Source organism: Helianthus annuus, chromosome 6 (genome assembly GCF_002127325.2).
Source record: "Helianthus annuus cultivar XRQ/B chromosome 6, HanXRQr2.0-SUNRISE, whole genome shotgun sequence".
NCBI lineage: Eukaryota > Viridiplantae > Streptophyta > Magnoliopsida > Asterales > Asteraceae > Helianthus > Helianthus annuus.
In genome coordinates, this window is record NC_035438.2 from 62970393 (window position 1) to 62996333 (window position 25941).

A 25941-nucleotide genomic window follows, 5' to 3' on the forward strand; every position below is an offset into this window, starting at 1 on the left:
AGTTTGCATGAGAGTGTTAGGTTGGGCCATTTTTGCGTATTTCAGCCGGTTTTAAGTATTTCAAGCATAAAAGTGTTAATGTATAAGTATAATGCATGTGTAATTGATGTTTCAAGTTGCGTATGAGCATGTATTCATGATTGCAACGTATGACATAAGTATATATAAAATAATAGAGTTTTATTATGATCAAAGCTTTGCATTACAATGTTGAGAAAATAAATACGAATACGATATAATTACAAGTTTCTAAAAATAGAAATACGATTACACTTCCTAAATAAGGAAAGTACAAAATGCGAAGCGTTACATCCGGTCTATCTTAAACTCTTGATTCATTTCAGTTTCGGACCGACAATCATAAAACTGGAATTGAAAATCAAATATCAAATCATTTAGCTTTGGTCCAGGGGTGCCCGGGCCAGTCTTCGTTTAGTACGTTGGTTCAACCGATCCGACCAGTTTTTACAAGCGCCTACTCCTAACTTCATAGATTTGTAAAACTTATATCAAGCCGGTTAGACTGCTAGCGGTTATATCAAACCGGCTAGACCGCTAGCGAGCCAATGTATTAAAACAGACTTCAAGTAGCCTGCCTGATTTCATAAATCTATTTTCAACTTCAACTTGTTCACCAAGCCACGCCTAGGGTTCACAAAAATCCCCAAACTGTGTCCAATTTTCAACGATTTCTTCACTCTCACTCTACAATCGAATCCGAAATGGTAAGTTTCATGATACGATTCCAACACTATCTCGTATTTTCATTGTAATTCATACTTATTCATCGTTGAATGCTAATTGAATCCTCTGTTTATGTGTTTGTTTTTTTCAGGAAGGTTCTGGTAGTTTGGATGCTCAAATAGAGTCATTGTTGAATGTGGAGAAGCAGATGCGACTCAACGGTGATGTCGCCGGTACGAAGAAAGCAGCGATTGATATTCTGCAACTTTGTTTCGAGAATCGTGCGTGGAAGACGTTGAATGATCAGATTGTTGTGTTGTCTAAGCGGCGTGGTCAGTTGAAGCAGGTGAGAGTTTTGATTTGTGTGTGTTGTTGAAATTGAGTGTCTTATGGATCTATGTTGTTTATAATTTGAATTGAATGTCTATATGTGTAAAGGAATATGTGACTGATGGATTAGGTTTACAGAAATTAGTGTTGTAGGATTATGTATAGGAATGTTATAATTGAATGTGTTTGGTTAGTGTATAAACTCTATTTATACTGTTTTGATGGAGCTCCGGATATCCAGGATTGAGTTATGTATGGTTTTGAGGTTGCTTTAGGTGAGATGTAGTTCGTTGAATGCAGAAAGAAGTTAAATCTTTTCAATCTGGCCAGCTAAGAGATCTTCAAGTTAGAAGTGTTTCGTGATGTACTGATGTATATGTATGTTAGTTTGATCAGGCCTCTTCATGGATTTTATTTGCCAACTGCAAAATTCGTTGGTGATCCAATTATCATGCTGGTTCATGTAACAATCAAATCTACCTTTTTTTACTTTACTTATTTGACCCGGTTCCTGTTGATATTCCACTGCTCTTTTCAGGATTGAGTTTGTGTAACAGGTACAACAGGAGTGTCTCGACAGTTTTTGTTTATAAGCTGAGGCATTGCCGCATAATGCATAGTTGTTGATAGCGCTCATAGCTTGCGCTTATAGCGAATAGCATAGCAAAGCGAACATGTGTCGCTATCTGATTTTGGCGCCTCCATAGAGGGAAAATAGCGGGATTTTTAGTTTTTTTTTTGTTTTTTGGTTTTAATATAAATAACGATATAATATACGTATAATATAGCTGGATTTTAGGTGTTTTGTTGTAATATACATATAAAAACATTGTATTTGGATGTATAATATACACATAAGATAAAATACTCATAAGATAAAATACTCATAAAATTTTCTTCTAGTTTATCTCTAAACATAAAATAGCGCCCACTATTTCATCACTATCGGTACGTAGCGTATAGGTAGCTTGTCGCTGTCGTCCGCTCTTCGCTATTAACAACTATGGCATAATGTATGTGAATTAAAACATATTGTCTAGGTAGATTCCAGTGGTTCTCTTTTAGTTGATTATTATTTCCCTTGAGCATGTGGATAGTTGCAACTGTTTCTGGTTTTAGTGACCATGAGTGTAGTTTGTATAGGATTTACTTAAACTGAGTTACTTTTTGGGTAGTATGAACTATGGTTGTTGCTTGATTGCATTAAGAAATCATTCTATGTTTGCTTGGATTCTTGGAAGGACTATCAGGAGTTTGTTAAGCTTTAGACACTGAGTCTGTTATGTTATCTCTTTTACTCATTTGAACCAGGAAACTTGATTGATGTTAAGGATTTAGCTATAAATGACTACTGACAATGTCTGACTATGGATGGCATATCTGACTAATTAATTTGACCAACCATCAAAGATGCCATGGGTGTGTCTGCTGTTTGGTTTAAAATCCATTTTCTTCCAGAATCCCATTGATGTTATGTGCCGTTTTCCCCTGAGAAACCCGACCTTTAGAGATATATAAGTCCTTGCTTAATGTTTGTCACTTTGTCTATTGTAAATATTAATTGTTTGACATGAGATGTTGCATGCATCTGTTATGCTTTCTTGTTTATGTTTGAACATATTACACTACTGTCCTGATTACAATGCTGATCTTTTCTTAATTTTTTATGTGATACTATCTTTACAATTAAGGCTGTTACTGCTATGGTGCAACAAGCAATGCAATATATTGACCAGACTCCAGATGTCGAAACTAAGATTGAGCTTATCAAAACACTTAACAGTGTATCTGCTGGGAAGGTAAGCTTATTGTCTTGTTGATATACATTCGAATACGTTTGCCAACATATTCTTGTTTTATAGTCTTGTATCTCTTTAATTCATCTATGTGTCTTTGCGATTTGTAGATCTATGTTGAAATCGAGAGAGCCCGATTGATTAAGAGGCTAGCTAAGATTAAAGAGGAACAGGGGCAAATAGCTGAGGCTGCTGATTTAATGCAGGAGATTGCGGTCAGTTGTAATATAAAGTGTTTTTGTCTGCTATATGCATATCTTATAATACCACTTACCTTTGATGTGTATATAACAGGTGGAAACTTTTGGTGCTATGGCAAAAACCGAAAAGATTGCATTCATTCTCGAACAAGTAAGCAACTTTATACAACTTTGAAGTGTTAAAATTATTATTTGGAACAAGGTTGTGATACCGTGAAGCTTATCCCGTGCAGGTCCGTTTGTGTCTAGACCGTCAAGATTTTGTGCGTGCACAAATTCTTTCTAGAAAGATTAGCCCAAGAGTGTTTGATGCTGATACTTCAAAAGAGAAGAAGAAGCCAAAAGAAGGTGAGAGCATTGTTGAAGAAGCCCCTGCTGATATACCGTCATTGCTGGAACTAAAACGAATTTATTACGAACTCATGATTCGGTATATTACTTTTCATCACTTCTGCTCTGAAAATCTCCTTATCATTCATTCATTTGAGAATATACATTTTGTTACTTTTGAATCTGTGCAGATACTACTCTCACAGCAACGACTATCTTGAAATATGCCGGTGTTACAAATCAATATACGAGATCCCATCTGTCAAGGAGGATTCTTCTAAGTGGATTCCGGTAAACACTTTCACTTTGTTGGTTCATTAATTTTTTGGTCTTCAGTCATTTTTACGATAAATTGAGTATGCATGTTTGATATGCGCACAGATATTACGAAAAATCTGCTGGTATTTAGTACTGGCACCACATGATCCTATGCAGTCGAGCCTTTTAAACTCTACTTTGGACGATAAAAATTTATCCGAAATTCCCCATTTCAGGTGCTGGAAAATGGAAATTATCTTTTTCACCTATCTTTTTTAATCACACCTTAAGCTAAAATATTTTGGTGCTTGTTTATGTGGTTTCAAAGATCGCTTCTAAAGCAACTGATCACAATGGAGGTGATTCAGTGGACTTCTTTGTGGAACACATTTAAGGACGAGTTTGAGAACGAAAAGAACATGCTCGGTGGCTCTTTGGGAGACAAAGCTGCTGATGATCTCAAGGAGAGAGTTATTGAGCATGTAATTATACCCTCATATTTTTCAAAGCATTTTTATTTTGTTTTTCCTTTACCTTATCTTCAAGTGTTTGTTCCTTCACTGGAAACCATTTTGTTTTTCAGAATATTCTCGTCGTCTCAAAGTACTATGCAAGGATTACAGTAAAACGACTGGCGCAGCTTCTGTGTCTTACTGTTGAGGTGTGTTTTTTTTCATATATACCCCTACAAACTTGCAAAATATCATATATACCCATGCAAAACTATAAATATCGTATGTATAATCTTACAAAGTAGTTGAAATATCATATATACCCAATTCCTTAAAAACAATTTAATAAATGACAATTACCCTTATTTTTCTAAAACTTTGATCTTATATGACCTTTAACTTCAAATATTATATTCTAGCATAATTTAATTTAGCTTAAATATTATATATGGAGTATACTATTATTTATGGGTGAAAATAAAAAAAAAATAAATAAAAATAGGTAAAAATAAATTTAAGCTAAAATGTGTTTATATAAAAATATGAAGTTAAAGATGAGCATATATGAAAACTTAAAGTAAAAAAAAGGGTAAAATGATCATTTATTAGATTATTTTTAATAAATTGGGTATATTTGATATTTTTATTACTTTGTAAGGTCATATATGATATTTCAAGTTTTGGTTGGGTATATATGAAATTTTTAAAGTTTGTAAGGGTATATATGAAATTAATTTTGTACACTATATATTAACATGAATTATATCAAGGGGTGGCAGGCGATCCGGGTTAGGTCTTAATTTACAGGGGCAACATTTGCAATAGCACACATACTTATCGAGATCATATGATTTTTGCAACTAGTTTAACGTATAAATTTATTATAAATGTGTTTAGGAAGCTGAAAAACATCTATCTGATATGGTGGTATCAAAAGCATTAATAGCAAAGGTGGACCGGCCTATGGGCATAGTCTCCTTTCAGTCAGTAAAGGACAGTAACGACATTTTAAACTCGTGGGCCACCAACTTGGAGAAGCTACTTGACCTTGTTGAGAAAAGTTGCCACCAAATTCACAAAGAAACCATGGTACACAAAGCTGCTCTCAAACTATGAAAACCTATATATTATGTTTTTCAACACCGAAGATGCTGTTTGTTTCCTAGATGCAGTTAATCCTTTTATTTGTTTCGGCTACAAATGTAATGTCTGTTTGCTTTTTTATTCTTGTTGTTTTGGTTTTGGCGACTTTGTTAGTAACACGGTGTTGGTGGGTAAGCAGCAATATGATTAGACCTGTTTTTAATTTTAGCTATTTTTTTATCCGACATAAAACCAGTTTTATTGCTATTCTTAACGTTTTAAACTCACCTTTAGATGGGCATAAATCCAAAGATAAAAATGCGTTGGTTGGAGTAACAAACATCTATAAATTAGGGAAAGTTGCTAAGCATGAAAAAGCTTGTGTTAGGAATCAACATGTCTTCATTCTCTGTGTCTTTCATACTTTTGGTTCTCTTGCTTATGAAGCTGTTGGTTTCCTAGGACACTATGCAGAAGGGCGTGCACAATAATTTTTTGGCGTCGAAAAACTAGGGTTTCTTTTAGGTAGAATTGGATCTGCTTTTAAAAAGGTGTTGCGGTGCAACTTGTTGATCGGTTACATTTCATGAGATTAATTATGATTAAAAAAGTTAGATTCCAAAATAATATCCGAGATCATTTTTAGATTTATAGAGTTGGAATTTATAAACATAAAATTGAAGAATGTAAAGCAGAAAAAAGGTTAAGTTGTATAGCCTTTGTACCCTTCTTACAATTAGGATCCTTTGTATTTAATCCTATCCCTCTTCGGAATAAAAGGCTTCGACCTTGGTTCTCACTGTCAAATTATCTTCAGCCTTAAAATTAAAAGTTTAGCAACACGGGACATCGAAAACACCAGACATAATAACTAAAGAAAACATACTGGGCTTTAGGCCGTGGGGTATGGTGGGGCTTGGGTTGGGCATTTGGTGACACGTTTAAAGGGAGCCAGCCCACGGGGTGGTTACGTGTCTGCGGGGTATGGCGGGGCGTGGGTTGGGCTTGGGTTGGGCGGGTGGCTATGCCATCTCAACAATTAATTTTAATATATATTTATATTTATAACTATACAAAAAATAAACATACATATTTTTTTTAAAAAAAAATACATAAACATACATAATAATTATCAAAATAAAAGACAGTCATTCTTCGTCGTCTTCTTCTTCGCTTTCGAACCCAGGAATCGTTGAAACGTGTTCCACCAAATCAGCTCGAAGGTTCTGATGTATATCCCTTGACTTTATTAAAAATTCATTTGCCGCTTTATCTTCGTCTGTTACATTACCTGGTTGGGGGTCATCGTCATCATAGTAGGTAACGACCGCTTTACCTTCATCCTCCAAAAAAGCTTTTTTTTAAAGCTTTTTTTTTTTAAAAAAAAAAAAACTAGCCCCCAACGGCTACTTTGAATGGGCCACTCAGCAACCGTCATGTCACCTTGCTCCCCCGCCCCACGCCCGGCTTGAAACCCAAGCCCCAAGGGCCACGCCCCAAACCCAAGCCCACCCGGGGTGGTGACTTGGGCGTTTTACCCCAACCCACGCCAAAACTATCGCCCCATACCCACGTCCTTAGGAAAAGAGCCTTGAAATGTAACTGTGTAAGGCAGCAATATAAATTTGGGCTTGAATATGATAAAATCTTGATGGGTTAAAATTTAAATTGTAAAGAGCTTTAGTTTAAGCCCAATAGAGAAAAGGATCTAACTATCTAAGCACCCACTAGGCCACTATAACAAATAGGATATACTATCAAAAATAGTAGCATACAAAAAGCTAAACAAAGATATCATAGTTAGCATAATCGAAATAACCGAATAGAAATTATTGAACCAATTAAAAAGATAAAAATTGGTTATGATTTTTATATAATCTATCTTTTCTTGAACGGAGACAAATCTATATATTTATATATATATATGGCAAGCAAGAAACTGAAGAAAAACAATACAAAGAAAATGAAACCGAACGACACACACAAGGGACTTATAACTCTATCCAGTTTTCCCAGGTGGGATTCTGAATTTTAGCCCTATTACATATCCAAAGAAGAACATCTTCCTTGATTAGCTCCATAGTTTTGTGAACCGGCACGAACACTTCTTCAAAAACTTTGATATTCCGAGCGTGCCAAATCCTCCAAATAGTTGTCGTTGCTATCGTATTCACGATTCTTTTCCATACTTTGCTTCCAAGACAGTCTGATAAAACCTTCATGATATCCGAAAGAGACGTGAAGTCTGTCGGGGGTTGGATTTTCACCTAAACGAAAGCGCTCGACCATATACTTCTAGCCCATAAACTTTAGCAAAAATATGGGCAACATCTTCGTCGGCCAAGGCACATCGAGAGCAGCATGTGTCGCCAATACTGACTCAGTGGTAAGCCAGGCCCACTTTAGAGGCAACCTTACCTTTCATCGTGCACCAAAGTAGCAAGTTACACTTGGGAGGTGCCCAGGCGTTCCACCAGAATGGTGACGTGTCTTCGTTAGCTGCAATACCTGCTGCCATGGTTGTAAAACAAGGTTTCCAAGGCCGAGTACTCTCTGAGTAGTCGCTACAAGGTAGGCTGCCGAGGCGACTTTCTTCAACTCCGCCTAATTACTCGGAGTCGGTCAAACGCGGTCAACCTCGGCCAGAATTGGATCTAGTAGGTCAACTCGGGCCTAGTTTGACTTAAATAATAATAAAACATAATTTCTATGCCCATCGTATTAAAGAATGAATATCATTTTCACGTATTTTGTTATAAATATTAGTAAATTTATGCTATTTGACATATATTTAACCTCCAAAAAGTAACTTCTTTATAATTTAACATGTCCGAGTACTCCCCGAGTACTCTCCGCCTAAATTGGGTACTCTCAACTCCCCGGTCGACCGACTAGGGAGCGCCTAACGACTTTTGCAACCATGCCTGCTGCAACAAGTTCCAAACGAACAGTTTTGGCTGAGAATTTTACACCGTATACGTTTTCCCAAACCCATTCATCAGCTCCACCTTTTAACCCGTGCTCTTGAAGCCTTCTCATAAGGTCGCCTGTGTGCTACCATTCACTAAGCGATGATGGATCTTTAATCATTCCCATCTCAATTGAGTTTCCAGCCGATACTCGACCGCATGCGAGGCAATGGTAGCATTTTTATCCTTCGCCAATCGGTATAAATCTGGGTAGACCTCTTTTAAAGGCTGTTGATCTAACCAAGAATCTTTCCAAAAGCGCGTTTCAGCCCCTATGTCTTTCCAAATGCCCGATATTGTCTTTTTTAACGGAATCAACTTATTGTCGTTGGTTGATGATGAAACACTAGTTAACACGAGGTTATCCCAGCTAGTCGTCTCGTAAAAGGGTGGTTCAATCTCCTTCTTCACTCGCCATTAAGTTGAATCTCCTGCAAAGCAACAACACCGGTGACTCGCCACACGAGGGGCAAAGGGGGTTTCCTTGTGATCACCCTCCGACGTGAGAATAAGTATTGTTCTGAGGATAAGTGTGTATTGAGAGTAAAAGGGTGAGAGATTGGATGCTTAAACCTGAATGTGGAGTCCTCTATTTATAGCCGGAGAATGAAGGAGGAGGAGGAGGCCTGCCAGCTAGCTAGTGCTTGCCAGCTGTCTGACCAAGGACAATATCTTTTCTGTCCCCTCTGCTATCGTCAGTTCTTGAGGCGACGTGTCGCATGGTCATTCGTTCCAGCTGGGGGCCTGCTCGTACCGATTGTCGGCATGTCCTCCAAGTATCCTGCAAACACAGTTGGCGTCCATCTATTGGTGCCACCTGTTGTCCTTTTTGTCTGCCAGCGCATCTTCTTGGTCACCAGGCAGTTTCTTCTAGAAGGTTCCAGAACCTTTTGGATGCACTCGTGTGATGTGGACGCTATGTTGGAAAGGTGGTGTGATCCCCGTGACATGTGTGCACTGATTTGGGATCATACCTCTTCAGTTGATTTGTGTATAGCGGAGACTACCTTCACCCACAATTGAGACGGGTCATCTTTGTACCTCGACCACCATTTGGAAATCATGGCGAGGTTAAACTCTTTTATACCACCTAGACCGATCCCCCAACGTTTTTTGGTCTAGTAATCAAGTTCCATCTTTGTACCTCGACCACCATTTGGAAACATGGCGAGGTTAAACTCTTTCAAGTTTATTTATTATTGCTTTTAGGGCTGAAAAATTTGATAGGTGTTGGAACTTATGAGATCGTTGATACTTGAACTGGATTAGTTTTGTTATAGTTTGTAACTTATTTAAAAGTCTAGGGGCTACTTTTGTATTTATGTAATAGTGGCAAATCTGACCTAGTGTAGTTAAGATGCCAGCATAATTATAATTATGCTGGCAAGTCAGATTCTATAAATACCCTTGTAATGTTGCCCTAGCCAAGCTTTTGGCTCACTTGGTGAATATTAGTGTTGTTTACATTTCAATCTCTACTCTAGTGCTTAATCAGATTTCCAAGGTGCATTATTGATTTATCTTCTCGTTTGGATTCAATACAACACTTGTTGTATTCATCATACCATTAGCTTCATCTTCATTCTTGATTCTTCTTAACTTTTTCATAGTACAAACACCCAATCAATAGGTGTTTTGGACTAAAACAACCAACCACTGTGATCCGGATTGATATTGGGATCTACAATTTGTTATCAGAGCCTTAGTGCTCTTGGTTGTTGTGTTTTTGTTAAGATTTTTCAAAGTTTTGAATGTTTTTCAAAGTTTCAAGGTTTTTCAAATTTTTTGACTTAAAATGGATTGATTTGGTGTGTTTAATCGTTAGGTTGTTGTTAATCTGTGATTAGGGAGTCATTTTCGACATTTTGATGCATAGAAACATGGTTTTTGAGTCGTTTTTGGGTGATTAGAGGGGTTTAGTTCGTGTTAAACCCTCTGGTTGGCAAAGATAAATTTGAATATAGCGAAATTATTTTGAATACAACGAACTCATTTTTTGAATATAGCGAACGTGTTTTTGAATACAGCGAAATCATATTTGAACATCGCATAATCGTCAATTTCGCCGACTAAAACTCGAGCGAAGTTGCTGATTTCCGGCGAAATAGTGCCAAGTGTCCCTGTAGCGAATTTATCGAAGGCGACTTCGAGAACTGTGATAAAGAACCACATCGTTTTTATCACGGTGTCCGGCGAAATAAGCCAAACTAACGTGTGTGTTTAATGTATCAGCGGAATTAGCTTTCTTCGCTCGTGCAGGACTTCTCCGCGTACCGGCGAAGACAATTGATCTGCGAAGACAATCGGCGAAATTCGTTCTGTTCCACTAATTTCAGTCAGATCTCCGGCGAAGTTATCTATTTCGCCAGCGAAATTGCTCACCACCAGTCAGTCAGCGAATTTAACTTCTGATCAGCTTTCTTAGTAAAAAACAAGTCAAAATAGCGTTGAATCAACTAAGTCCAATTGCTCAAGTTGAACTTGAAATCAGAACCACCACAAGACCACCAAAGTTGAAAGGAGCCGAAGACTTCGGTACTTGGAAGAATCGAATCAAGTCATTCTTCGAATTCACTGACTACAATCTATGGCTTTCTGTCATCGCTGGACCCCACGTTCCAACGGTGGTTCAAGGAGATGTGATAAGCAATAACAACGACCCCACAACCTTCACTGATGAAGACAAAGCCCTCATACAACGCGATCGTCGTGCACACACTGCCTTAACCATGGCTTTGTCAACTGATGACTGTAACATGTTTGAAGAATACAGAACTGCTAATGAACTCTGGCACGCTTTGATCGAACACTACGAGGGAAATGAAGAGCTAATTGAGAGCAAAAGAGACATGGTGCAGAAGCAATACGACATGTTTGGTGGAATTCGTGGAGAAAGCCTCTCTGATCATAGCAGTCGTTTTCTGAATATGATGACCAAGATGAAGAAGGCAGGAAATCCTGTCACTAATCGTGCTGCCATAAAGAAGCTTCTGGACTCGCTTCCAAAGGAATGGAGCCTTCAATGCATGATGATAAAAAGGGATTTCCTCAACAACCCAAATCCTGTCACTCTGTCCGATTTAATCAACACTCTGAAAGCTTTTGAAATGGACGTCAACAAACGCGAAATGAATACAACTGGTTACTCCCCAAAGGCAGCTCAGACTTCTACTGGATTGAAGAATGTGGCATTTCCAGCTTCAAGAGGCACCAGTAAACAAGCCTCCGAGATGTCCTACTTTAAGGTTTCCGCAAGTGCGTCAAAGGCTCCACAATCTAGTGATAAGGCTGTTGTGGTTGGTGATACTCAAACTTTGAAAGTGTCAACTGAACATGTGGCACTTTTTAACATGTTTTTGAGTAGCTATGAAGCTTTAATGTCGGGAGAACTCAAGAAGGAGATGCTTACTGCTGAAGACATGTATTAGGTTGATCCAGATGACATGGAGGAGATGGATTTGAAGTGGCAGATGGCTATGATCACGTTAAGGTTGAAGAAGTTTCAGGATAAGACTAGGAAGCGTCTAGGTCTTGGAAAAGCTGGTTTTGACAAATCCAAGCTAAGATGTTACAACTGCAAAAATTTGGGTCACTTCAAGCGAGAATGTCCTTCGTTGAAGGAGGGAAACACTGAAGCTGCTCCTGCCATAAAACCAATTGCTATCAAAGAAAACAAGAACAATGCTACTCCCAACACACCAAAAGCTCTGGATGTTGAAGATTATGATTGGGGTGAAGAAATTGCTAAAGCCAAGGAACAAGTCAACAAAGCTCTCATGGCAAAGATCTCATGGCAAAGATCTCAAGCGGCTCATCATCAAAATAGTTTGAGAAACAGGCTGCTGGAATCCCAAAGGGGGACAACATTGCTGACAAGGGTCTGAAAAGCATTCTCATCTCCCCGGAGCCTGAGAAAGAAAAAAATTCTGTAGAAGCTGAAAAACCCAAGGAGCATGTTCCTAAGGAGTCATCTGATGAGAAGAAAGAAAAGGGAAAAGTCTCAGCAGCAGCAATGAAAACTGAATCCTCCAAAGAAAAAGCTGACAAAGACTTGGTAAATAGTATTCCACATAACTTTAAAGTAAAGTTATGCACACCAGCATGCGTTGATGTCGTGGCACGTTACAAATCTCTTAATCTAGAATTTGAGAGGCAAAAAGACAAAACTTTAAAATTTAATAAAGAACTTAAACAGAACGAGGCCGCATATCAGAGAAAGTTGAATTCAACTTTAGCTGAAATGCAAACTCTAAAAGAATTTATTTTTAGAAAAGATTTTATCATCAACGATCTCACAGATAGACTAGAAAAAGCTTTGAACGAAAATAATAAATTGCAAATCATCATAGACAAATGGAATGTCAGTCAGAAGGCCTTCACTGACATCAAAAACTGCCAACGACCAACGTATGTAAAAGATGGGGTCGGGTATAAGGATAGGCAGGGAAATGAAAGAAAACTTTTCTTTCCACCACATAGCAAAAACTATGTGCCTATGCCAACTCCTCACCCCGACAATGATTTCGTTGATGAAAAGGCCTCTGTAGAACAAAACGATTCTTTCAAAAACGAAACAACTGCTAACATTTCTAAAAGTAACACAGATCCAATTGTGTGTAAAGAAGATGTGTGAGATGAGGATGGAGACTGCGTCGGTTCAAAAATAGGAATAAGTTATTCAGGCGACAGTTATTCCACCGTTAACTGGTTCGCCTGGAACTGTTCTAAGAAAAACAATATTCGAGATGAATGTAATAATTTAATTAGGACGGATGACTGTAATGGCCGTGTGCCAAAATTTAACTCTTTGGATGACTGTAAGGGCCATGTGCCTACATTTGAGACCCGTGATCGTGAACATGCTATGTTTGAATGTCACGATTTAAATTCTACATTTTGTGATGATAAAAATGTGTGTGAATCTCCTGTATTTGTGCCAGAATTGAAAGAGAATAGCTTTGGAAAATTCCTCACCGAGGAAATTCCAGAATTTATTCCATCTCGAACAGGTATGACAGATTCAGAAAAGAAAGTCGCTAAAGATAAAAGCAAAGAAGATTCAAACTTTTCAGCCTCAGAAAAGGAAGAAGAGACTTCAAGTTCTGATGAAGAACAAGAATCAGAAAATTCAAGTGAAGATCAAACAACAACAGAAGGTGAAAGCTTCGAAGATTCAAGTGACGAAACAATCGAAGATCAAAATTCAGAAAGTTCAAGTGAAAATCAGAGCTCCGATGATTCAGGTGACGAAGCAAGTGAAGATCAAAATTCAAGTGAATATCAAACAACAGAAAGTTCATCAGATTCCGACAATGATGAAGACTGTTCAGAAGATGAAAGCCGAGTTGACAAGAAAATGAAGAAAGCCGAGAGCTCAAGATACACTACATCAAAAGATTCTTCAAAAAGCTCAAGACACTCATCACATACATCATCTTCTAACACCAAAAAGCCCAGACATAAACGATGTTTTCGCTGTGGTCATTTAGGACATACAACGAAACATTGTAAAAACAAGAATTTTTCTAAACCAGAATATGATTTTGTTAAAAATCTCACAAATCAGCTTGATTATCTTAAGAAATCTGTTAAAAATCTGGTTAATTCAACAACTTATTTTTGGAAGCAAAAAGAGGACATCGTGGGTCAAAACCACGATAGATCGAAAGTGAAGCAAATCTGGGTTCCCAAATCAAACTAATTTGTGTATATTCTTGTATTTCAGAATAAACTCCAGAAATGGCTTCGAATGCTCATGGAATATATCTGGAATGTCGACAGCAGATGTTCAAGACACATGACAGGCTTAAAGGAACTTCTGAAAAATTTTCGTTTTATTGATGGTGATTTCGTGTCATTCGTTGGAGACGAGAAGGGAGGGAAGATCGTTGGAATAGGAGATGTTGTGTCTGAAGCACTCACTTTGAAAATGTCAACTATGTTCCAGAATTGTGCTACAATCTTATGAGCGTATCACAAGTCTGTGATAAAGGAATATCGGTGCTTTTCAACGACATGGAATGTTTGTTTCTCAAGCCTGAATATGTCGTTCCTGCAGAGATGATCATGCTCACAGCTCCAAGACAAAACGGCACATACGTGCTCAACATGAAAAACGCCAAGACATATGATAACTTGACTTGTTTAATCTCAAAGGCTTCAGAATCGGAGTCACTGCTTTGGCACAGGCGATTGGGGCTTGTAAATTTCAAAAATATGAACAAACTCTCTAAGTTAAACTTAGTAAGGGGTCTTCCGATAAAAGAATTTCCTTTTTCTGAAAAATGTATAGCATGCGCCCAAGGAAAGCAACACAAGAAATCACACAAGTCCAAAGCAGTGAACACGATTACTGCGCCTCTTCAATTGATGCATATGGATCTTTTTGGTCCAATAAGTGTTAAGAGTCTTGTCACGGCCCCCGTCCCGGTTTGACCCGTTTCAGCACAGATAAACACATAGATTATTACAACATACAAATATAACCAAAATTGTCGATGCCTTGACTTCTGTTTTGTTTTATATATTATACTTGCTTCGATACACACTGTTTATCTTACATTGTTTTATTGCCCATTTTACAGAGTTAGTATTACTGTATTAGTTATAATACAAACAAACTTTTCCAAACTCTCCCCACTATTCTTGGATCAACTGGCAGTTCAGTAGTGACGTTCCCTTTCGTCATACTTCCAGGAAATCTGCTCCCCAATTTCCCTGATCCTATTCCCAGTGCCTATCAGTTCTTCACAAAACTGATGCAGTTCAACTAAATTTTCATAGCTCATTGGCGGATTAGGCATAGGTTCTGGATCAAACTGTGGGAGAAAACTATAAGGGCTATTGACTATATTTTGGAATTGCCAATCATTGGTCCACCATTCCTCCATTTGGCCTATTGGTCGGGTGTGAACTAGTGGGTCTGGAATTACTGGTTCTAGGTTTATTGGGAATTGGGCTGTAGCAGGGTAGGAGAAGAGATTATTGTTGACAGGCTCTATGACATCACAATTGGCCAGTAGACGGTCTATTTCGTCCTGGAATGTGATCTCCTCCGGCTGTTTAGAGCTTTCTCCAATCTCTATTCCCTTTTGTTTTAGGTCTATCCCTATTTCTGTCCCTGCTGGTTTGGAACTTTCTCCGGTTTCTATTTCCTTTCCCTTGCTCACACTCACAGGATTTTCTATTTTAGGGAGTCTCCTAGTTGCGGGTTTCCTTCTACGCACTTTTCTCCACCCTACATATCTTCTCCTCTTTTTAGGTTTTGCTTTTTCCAGCGGTGGAGCTTGGAATTCCAGAGGTTCCTCTATGTCAGCAATGTAACCAGTGAAGTTGTGGGAGACTTCAATTGGCACAGGATAGAGGTTGAGGTTCTGAAACGCCTTGGATAGCTCACTCATGCTGTGTAGCATATATGCAAAATGCACAAAATGTTAAGTTAAAACTTTGGAACAAAGTTTAACAAATAAACATTTTTATTGCACACCAATTTGTACAACATAACAGCAAACAGAACACACTCAGATTTTTTTATTTATTTACTGGGAAGTACTTATTTCTAGATTTAGAGTTTAAAGATTTGCATTTTCTGCTACAGTAGCGAGCAGATACAGATTTGCCCATTTTTCATCTAGGTTATTTTCCCCTGGTGGATTATTGCTAAATTCCTGAATCTCCGGGTTAAACCTCACTTTCTTGGTTTGGGGTTTCTTTTCTCTTGACCCTTTCTAATAATCAAATTCCTTTTCTCCGGGGTAAGTGGATTTTCATAATTTGCCTTACGAACAAAGATTCCTTCCTCTAACTCGGTGGGAGATTTGGAGGTAGAGGTTCCCTGTTCTTTAGGTGTACTATCTAATTTGCGGTAGATAGCAGAAATCTTTTGTTTACCCATACTGTAATTTCAACCATTAATCAGTTAATAAGCATATATTCACAGAATGACAAATAAAATTTTCCTAATTGTTTTTCAATAGGCTTAAATCAATTACAGCAGTGAGCTTAATCAGTAAGCTTAAAACAGTGGCTCTGATACCACCTTATTTCTGTCACGGCCCCGTCCCGGTTTGACCCATTTCAGGAGCCGCGGGACAGAAATCCTGCGGTATTTAAATTTTAGGCGACAGCGGAAGTCTTTTTAAAACAGGATCTTTTAATAATTCAAACTGCCCGTTTTATAACTGAGGGATAAAATCCCATAATTTACAATAATGTGATTTCTCCGGGAAATCTTTATTTTCAAAACATGTTTCTTTTATTTATTTACATTGAGCCACTTTTCTAAGCTGGGAGTGCTTCACGGCACTTCTCTTTCTTTGCTCACAACATATCACCTGAAACATGTTTGAAAAAGGTTTTGTCAGCGGGGAAATACTGAGTGAATCATTCATTTTACTAAAACGACACATTAGTTATAATTCACAGTAGTAAGAGCGATTAAAATGTTTTTGATATCAAACCAACTACCCACGGTACTTTATCACTCGACCCACTGGCCCACCTATCCAGTGGTGTCTGTGATTATGGTCATATCACCCATTGGCTGCTCCAATGTTGAAGATTATCAAGTAATGTATACAAAACCCCACATACCGGCTGTAATATGGTGATTACAAAGACTTAATCCCTGTAATTATAACTTTAAAATAACTTGGAGTTTTGTAAAACAGTTGATAAAAAGAGAATGACCCACATTGCAGATTTTTACGAGCAGAGTTTAAGCCTTACTGATTTGCCTGTGATTAACCTAATTTAATTAACAATGCACACACACAAACGGGTTAGTAACTAATTCAGCAGTTACGTCAATTCACGAGATTAAACCCTCACAACAATTAATAAGTGCAATACTTAATAATTCAATGGATTCACAACGAATGACAGAGCATAGTCCGAATTCGAACAGCACTCAAACATTCAAGTCGAAATCACAATGAATAACAAAGTATCAGCTCAATTTGAGCAGCACTCAAACAATCGTTGGATAGTTATAATCGATCAGACGTTGAATCGTAATAGCGATCGAGTTATTACCCTGATTGCGGCAGCACCTCGTGATCGTGTGTGTTTAATTGTGATTATTCGGTGATATCTCGACGTACACAGAAACTATTTATGTCGTTTCAACTTTTCTGTTCAAGTCCCAATGTCTGCTATTTATAGTAATTTTTGGGACCTGCTTACGGACCGTATGCCAATTCCCTTACGGTCCGTAAGCTAAGCAGTCTAATTATAGGCTGCCTAGGCTCGGGACTAGCTTGGCTGAATCAACACTTTTAACAAATAAGATTTAACCAACGAGTTCTGTGGATAATCGTCCAACTAGGGTTTACCCCCCTTGAGTTTTAGGGGCCCTGATCCTGATTCCGATTGTTCGGAAAATTTTAGGGCGAATGCAGAATTACTTGGGTGTCTCAATTAGGGTTTTCTTATTGACTAATTATCGTCCTAATTATTGATTTTAGTGACAGTTGTTACGTCCACCCCATCTTAAGAAAAATCTCGTCCTCGAGATTTACTGAAATAGATGAGGGTACTTTCGCTTCATTTCTGATTCCAGTTCCCAAGTGTACTCTGGTCCTCTTCTGGATTCCCATTTGACTTTCACTAGTACAAGTCGCTTGTGTTTGAGAAACTTGACTTTCCTGTCTTCTATTTGTAGGGGTTTCTCTACGAATTTTAGCTTTTCATTTACCTCTATATCTTGAAGAGGTACTACCACGGATTCATCTGATAGACATTTCTTGAGATTGGATACATGAAACACATCATGTACTCCAGATAATTCTTCTGGTAGTTGTAAACGATAAGCTACTGGTCCTATTCGTTGGATCACTGGGAATGGTCCAACATATCTTGGACTCAGTTTTCCTTCTTACCAAATCGTACTACTCCTTTCCAAGGAGAAACTTTTAATAGTACTTTGTCTCCGACTTGGAATTCTAACGGCTTGCGACGATTGTCTGCATAGCTCTTCTGGCGATCTCTAGATGTCTTTAATCTTTCCTTGATTTGTGCTATTTTGTCAGTGGTTTCTTGCACAATCTCTGGACCTGATAATTGACTTTCTCCTATTTCTGCCCAACATACGGGAGTTCTGCACTTGCGTCCATACAGTGCTTCGAATGGAGCAGCTTCGATGCTCGAATGATAACTATTGTTACAGGAGAATTCAATTAATGGTAAATGGCTATCCCAATTACCACCAAAATCAATTACACATGCTTGGAACATGTCTTCCATTGTTTGTATTGTCCTTTCACTTTGTCCGTCCGTTTGAGGATGATATGCTGTACTTAAATTGAGTCGGGTTCCCATTGCCTCTTGGAAACTTGTCCAGAAACGGGAAGTAAAACGACTATCTCTATCCGATACAATGGAGAGTGGGACTCCATGTAAGGATACTACTTCATCTACATACAACTTGGCTAACCTTTCCATGCTAAAGGTTTCCTTCATTGGTAGAAAATGAGCTGATTTGGTTAATCGATCCACAATTACCCAAATAGCATCATTACCCTTTCTGGTTTTGGGTAACTTAGTAACAAAGTCCATTGTTATGAGTTCCCATTTCCATACAGGCATTTCTAACTGTTGTAGTAGTCCTGAAGGTTTCTGGTGTTCTGCCTTAACTTGCGAACAAGTAAGACACTTGGTTACATATTCAGCTATGTCCTTTTTCATTCCTATCCACCATAAATTATTTCTTAAATCTTGGTACATCTTATTGTTTCCTGGATGTACAGTATACCTAGATTTATGTGCTTCTTCTAAAATTTTATTTCTTAGTTCTCCCTGCTTAGGTACCCAAATTCGTTTCTTGTGGAATCTCCAAATTCCATCCTTTCCTTGTTCTAGTTCCTTTAGGTAACCTTTCATTCCTTCGGCATCATCCTTGATTGCCGTTTCCTGAACTTTCTTCAATTGTTCCATTAAATCTAATTGTAGATTTAACCTAAGAGCACGGACTCGTTTTTGCTTTTCATGATACTTACGACTCAAGGCATCTGCTACTACGTTCGCTTTCCCTTCGTGATATTGAATATTACAATCGTAATCACTTAGGATTTCCATCCACCTTCTTTGCCTCATGTTTAGCTCTTTTTGCCCAAATATATACCTTAAACTTTTATGATCTGTATAGATAGTAAACTTACTTCCGTACAGATAATGTCTCCAAATTTTAAGGGCAAAAATTATGGCTCCTAACTCTAGGTCATGAGTTGTATAATTTTCTTCGTGCTTTTTCAACTGCCTAGAGGCATACGCAATTACCTTTTTACGTTGCATCAACACACATCCATATCCTAATTTTGAAGCATCACAGTATACTTCAAAATCTTCGGTTCCTTCGGGTAAAGCTAAGATTGGAGCATTCGTCAATTTGTGCTTTAGAATCTTAAAAGCTTCCTCTTGTCTAGGTCCCCATTCGAACTTGATTGCCTTGCAGGTTAGCTTAGTCAAAGGTACAGCTATCTTAGAGAAATCTTTAATAAATCGTCTATAATATCCAGCTAATCCTAGAAAACTTCTAACTTCCATAGCCGTTCGTGGAACCTTCCAATTGGTGACTGCTTCTATTTTAGCAGGATCTACGTGAATTCCTTCGTGATTCACCATATGACCTAAAAATTGTACTTCCTGCAGCCAGAATTCACACTTCGAGAATTTGGCATAAAGCTTTTCCTTTCTTAACAAAGTTAAGAGTGCATGTAGATGCTCACAATGTTCTTCCTGACTTTTGGAATAAATGAGTATATCGTCAATGAACACGATTACAAATTTATCCAAATATGGTTTACAGATCCTATTCATCATGTCCATAAATGCGGCTGGAGCATTTGTTAATCCGAAGGGCATGACTGTAAACTCATAATGACCATACCTAGTTCTGAAAGCAGTTTTAGGTATGTCCTCCTCTTGCACTTTCAGCTGGTGATATCCAGATCTTAAGTCTATCTTAGAGAAATACCTAGCTCCTTGCAATTGATCAAAAAGATCATCAATCCTAGGTAGTGGGTATCGATTCTTAATTGTAACCTTATTCAATTCCCTATAATTGATACACATTCTCATCAACCCATCTTTCTTTTTCACAAACAACACTGGTGCACCCCAAGGGGATGAACTAGGTTGTATAAATCCTTTGCTTAGTAATTCATCTAACTGCTTTTTCAGTTCTAGCATTTCAGTAGGTGCTAATCGATAAGGTGCCTTAGCTATTGGTGTAGTACCTGGAATTAGATGAATTCTAAACTCTACTTCCCTATCCGGTGGTAACCCAGGTAATTCTTCTGGAAAGACATCTGGGTATTCTGAAACTATAGGGATGTCCTGGAGTTCCTTACTTTTAGTGTTAATGATTACAGAAATCATATACACCATTTCTTGTTTCCTTGAATAACTAGCCAATTTCATTACTGAAATGAATTTTAATGGTTTCCGAGGTCTATCTCCTGTAATTAAGATTACTTCTCCTGTGGGGGTACGGATTTCTACGGAATTCTTATCACACAGGATTCGAGCATGGTTGGCGACTAACCAATCCATTCCTAATACTACATCGAATCCGGCTAAATTCATAGGTAACAGGTTTGCAGAAAACTTATGGCCTAACAGTTCTATCTTTCCTTCTTGCAATACCTTATCTATGTTGACAGAATTTCCATCTGCCGTTTCGACTGTAAAAATCTGCCTAAGGGTAGTTAGAGGTAAGTTAAGAGCTTGGCAGAAGGCAGTATTAATAAAACTTTGGTTTGCACCAGAGTCAAATAATACTTTTGCATAGACGTTATGTACTAAGAACGTACCCGCTGTCACGTCTGGAATGAGTTCGGCTTCTTGAGTGGTTAGCTGGAATGCTCGAGCATTCTTCTTAGTTGCCCCTTCAGCTTGCTTGCCTTTATTATCTGCGGCTTTAACCACTTTAGGGCATTCTGTTTTGTAATGTCCGGTTTCTCCACAGTTATAGCAGACTATGGCTTTCTTTTTGCAGTTATCTTCACTATGTCCTACTGATTTGCAAAAATTACATGTTATATTGCATCTTCCAAAATGCTTTCTCTTGCAATTTCTGCAGAATGGCGGGGTTGAGGATTGCCCTGTTCCTCTTCTTTTAAAGCGGTTATTATTACTCGTACGAAATCCCTGGGTAATCTTCTGAGCCAATTCCTTCTTTCGATCTTCTTCTCTTGTGCGCACTAGTTCATCGGTTAAGGTGTTGGCTAACTCTACAGCATCGTCAATAGTGCGTGGTCTTGCAGCTTTAACGATGTTACGGATTTCTCCGATTAATCCCCAAATATAACGGGAAATGAGTACCAGTTCCGGCGAAGCCAGGTTAGGTACCACTCTCGCATATTCGAAGAATGTCAAAGTATATCCTCGACAATCTACGCCTATCATACGATGACTCAGGAACTTGTTTGCCATTTGTTCCTTTTCGTATTCGGGACAAAATTTTCTTTCTACAAGACTCTTAAATTCTTCCCAATTCATCGCATAGGCCACCCTTCTTCCTTTTGCTTGTAGCACTGTGTTCCACCATTCTAGCGCCCCTTCTTTGAACAAGTTTGACGCATACATCACTTGATCTTCTTCAGCACATTTGCTTATTGCAATTACTGCTTTGGTTTTCTCTAACCATCGTAGTGTTGCAGTTGCCCCTTCATTTCCTGCAAATTCTGCTGGTTTACAGGCAAGAAATTCTTTGTAAGTGCAACCAGGCGTTGCAGCTTTCATTTTCTTAGGGAGTGGGGCCTGTTGCGGATTGTTATCATGATTATCATGATTGCCGCCTCCATTTACACTATGGCTAAAATTATCTTCCTGAGTACGTTTACTAGGAATGATTTGTTGTGGTTCGGCAGGTTTCTGAGCAGCAGCCATGATTTCTGGAATAGCATCGGCTATCCCTTGAGTAATGATATTTTCAATATCTTGTCTAGTCATGTATTGGTTTTCCTGATTTTGCTCAGATTGATTCTCTTCATTAACTGGTTCATTACTAGCGTTTCCATCTGCTAATTTATATCGATAGGAATTATTAGTATCTAATTATTGGTAACCAAAATCAGCACAGATAAACACATAGATTATTACAACATACAAATATAACCAAAATTGTCGATGCCTCGACTTCTGTTTTGTTTTATATATTATACTTGCTTCGATACACACTGTTTATCTTACATTGTTTTATTGCCCATTTTACAGAGTTAGTTTTACTGTATTAGTTATAATACAAACAAACTTTTCCAAACTCTCCCCACTATTCTTGGATCAACTGGCAGTTCAGTAGTGACGTTCCCTTTCGTCATACTTCCAGGAAATCTGCTCCCCAATTTCCCTGATCCTATTCCCAGTGCCTATCAGTTCTTCACCAAACTGATGCAGTTCAACTAAATTTTCATAGCTCATTGGCGGATTAGGGATAGGTTCTGGATCAAACTGTGGGAGAAAACTATAGGGGCTATTGACTATATTTTGGAATTGCCAATCATTGGTCCACCATTCCTCCATTTGGCCTATTGGTCGGGTGTGAACTAGTGGGTCTGGAATTACTGGTTCTAGGTTTATTGGGAATTGGGCTGTAGCAGGGTAAGAGAAGAGATTATTGTTGACAGGCTCTATGACATCACAATTGGCCAGTAGACGGTCTATTTCGTCCTGGAATGTGATCTCCTCCGGCTGTTTAGAGCTTTCTCCAATCTCTATTCCCTTTTGTTTTAGGTCTATCCCTATTTCTGTCCCTGCTGGTTTGGAACTTTCTCCGGTTTCTTTTTCCTTTCCCTTGCTCATACTCACAGGATTTTCTATTTTAGGGAGTCTCTTAGTTGCGGGTTTCCTTCTACGCACTTTTCTCCACCCTACATATCTTCTCCTCTTTTTAGGTTTTGCTTTTTCCAGCGGTGGAGCTTGGAATTCCAGAGGTTCCTCTATGTCAGCAATGTAACCAGTGAAGTTGTGGGAGACTTCAATTGGCACAGGATAGAGGTTGAGGTTCTGAAACGCCTTGGATAACTCACTCATGCTGTGTAGCATATATGCAAAATGCACAAAATGTTAAGTTAAAACTTTGGAACAAAGTTTAACAAATAAACATTTTTATTGCACACCAATTTGTACAACATAACAGCAAACAGAACACACTCAGATTTTTTTATTTATTTACTGGGAAGTACTTATTTCTAGATTTAGAGTTTAAAGATTTGCATTTTCTGCTACAGTAGCGAGCAGATACAGATTTGCCCATTTTTCATCTAGGTTATTTTCCCCTGGTGGATTATTGCTAAATTCCTGAATCTCCGGGTTAAACCTCACTTTCTTGGTTTGGGGTTTCTTTTTCTCTTGACCCTTTCTAATAATCAAATTCATTTTCTCCGGGGTAAGTGGATTTTCATAATTTGCCTTACGAACAAAGATTCTTTCCTCTAACTCGGTGGGAGATTTGGAGGAAGAGGTTCCCTGTTCTTTAGGTGTACTATCTAATTTGCGGTAGATAGCAGAAATCTTTTGTTTACCCATACTGTAATTTCAACCATTAATCAGTTAATAAGCATATATTCACAGAATGACAAATAAAATTTTCCTAATTGTTTTTCAATTGGCTTAAATCAATTAGAGCAGTGAGCTTAATCAGTAAGCTTAAAACAGTGGCTCTGATACGACCTTATTTCTGTCACGGCCCCCGTCCCGGTTTGACCCGTTTCAGGAGCCGCGGGACAGAAATCCTGCGGTATTTAAATTTTAGGCGACAGCGGAAGTCTTTTTAAAACAGGATCTTTTAATAATTCAAACTGCCCGTTTTATAACTGAGGGATAAAATCCCATAATTTACAATAATGTGATTTCTCCGGGAAATCTTTATTTTCAAAACATGTTTCTTTTATTTATTTACATTGAGCCACTTTTCTAAGCTGGGAGTGCTTCACGGCACTTCTTTTTCTTTGCTCACAACATATCACCTGAAACATGTTTGAAAAAGGTTTTGTCAGCGGGGAAATACTGAGTGAATCATTCATTTTACTAAAACGACACATTAGTTATAATTCACAGTAGTAAGAGCGATTACAATGTTTCTGATATCAAACCAACTACCCACGGTACTTTATCACTCGACCCACTGGCCCACCTATCCAGTGGTGTCTGTGATTATGGTCATATCACCCATTGGCTGCCCCAATGTTGAAGATTATCAAGTAATGTATACAAAACCCCACATACCGGCTGTAATATGGTGATTACAAAGACTTAATCCCTGTAATTATAACTTTAAAAATAACTTGGAGTTTTGTAAAACAGTTGATAAAAAGAGAATAACTCACATTGCAGATTTTTACGAGCAGAGTTTAAGCCTTACTGATTTGCCTGTGATTAACCTAATTTAATTAACAATGCACACACACAAACGGGTTAGTAACTAATTCAGCAGTTACGTCAATTCACGAGATTAAACCCTCACAACAATTAATAAGTGCAATACTTAATAATTCAATGGATTCACAACGAATGACCGAGCATAGTCCGAATTCGAACAGCACTCAAACATTCAAGTCGAAATCACAATGAATAACAAAGTATCAGCTCAATTTGAGCAGCACTCAAACAATCGTTGGATAGTTATAATCGATCGGGCGTTGAATCGTAATAGCGATCGAGTTATTACCCTGATTGCGGCAGCACCTCGTGATCGTGTGTGTTTAATTGTGATTATTCGGTGATATCTCGACGTACACAGATACTATTTACGTCGTTTCAACTTTTCTGTTCAAGTCCCAATGTCTGCTATTTATAGTAATTTTTGGGACCTGCTTACGGACCGTATGCCAATTCCCTTACGGTCCGTAAGCTAAGCAGTCTAATTATAGGCTGCCTAGGCTCGGGACTAGCTTGGCTGAATCAACACTTTTAACAAATAAGATTTAACCAACGAGTTCTGTGGATAATCGTCCAACTAGGGTTTACCCCCCTTGAGTTTTAGGGGCCCTGATCCTGATTCCGATTGTTCTGAAAATTTTAGGGCTAATGCAGAATTACTTGGGTGTCTCAATTAGGGTTTTCTTATTGACTAATTATCGACCTAATTATTGATTTTAGTGACAGTTGTTACAAGTCTTGCTAAAAGTTCCTACTGTTTGGTGATTACAGATGACTTCTCTCGTTTTTCATGGGTTTATTTTCTTGAAGCCAAGAGTGAGACAGCTGGCATCCTTAAGTCATTTTTTCCCTTGATTGAAAACATGACCAGATTGAAAGTGAAGTCGATCAGAAGTGATAATGGTTCCGAATTCAAGAATCAGACCTTCATATCATTCTATGCAGAAAAGGGAATTCATCTCCAATACAGTGCGGCTAGAACTCCTCAACAAAATGGAGTCGCTGAACGAAAGAACAGAACTTTGATCGAAGCCGCGAGAACTATGCTGGTGGATTCAAAGCTTCCAATCATCTTCTGGGCAGAAGCCGTGAATACAACATGCTACGTTCTGAACAGAGTTCTCATTATAAAACCTCACGGAAAAACTGCATATGAACTTCTCTTCAAAAGGAAGCCGCTCATCGATTTCTTTAGACCGTTTGGATGTTCTTGCACTCTTCTAAACACTCAAGAGAATCTTATCAAGTTCGAAGCAGTGGGTGATATATGCTACTTCATGGGGTATTCATCAACTCAGAAAGCATACAGAGTCTACAACAAAAAGACAAAGATGGTGATTGAATCTTATTACGTTGACTTCCAAGAAGGAAACTACACTAACACTGGAAGTACTCCCGATTGGTTTTATGATGTGGGTGTAATTTTCAACACCTTCGAAATTCCAGAAGATGTTCCAAAAGC

General features: G+C 38.2%; 1 protein-coding gene across 1 annotated transcript; it reads left to right on the forward strand.

Moving 5' to 3' along the window:
- The first annotated feature begins 575 nt into the window (after positions 1-575).
- On the forward strand, positions 576-5361 carry LOC110884240 (26S proteasome non-ATPase regulatory subunit 12 homolog A). The gene is made up of 11 exons (XM_022131930.2): positions 576-725; positions 836-1030; positions 2706-2813; positions 2921-3025; positions 3105-3161; positions 3244-3440; positions 3532-3631; positions 3722-3834; positions 3927-4080; positions 4182-4259; positions 4948-5361. Exons 1-11 carry the CDS (start codon positions 723-725, stop codon positions 5164-5166), a joined length of 1329 nt encoding a protein of 442 aa, XP_021987622.1. The 5' UTR covers positions 576-722; the 3' UTR covers positions 5167-5361.
- Positions 5362-25941: the final 20580 nt, after the last annotated feature.

Bases quoted from the DNA above. Each gene is read 5' to 3' on its own strand.
- LOC110884240 (XM_022131930.2), top strand. The intron at 4,081-4,181 runs GTAATTATACCC...TTTGTTTTTCAG, and splicing joins AGGAGAGAGTTATTGAGCAT to AATATTCTCGTCGTCTCAAA. The intron at 4,260-4,947 runs GTGTGTTTTTTT...AAATGTGTTTAG, and splicing joins TTCTGTGTCTTACTGTTGAG to GAAGCTGAAAAACATCTATC.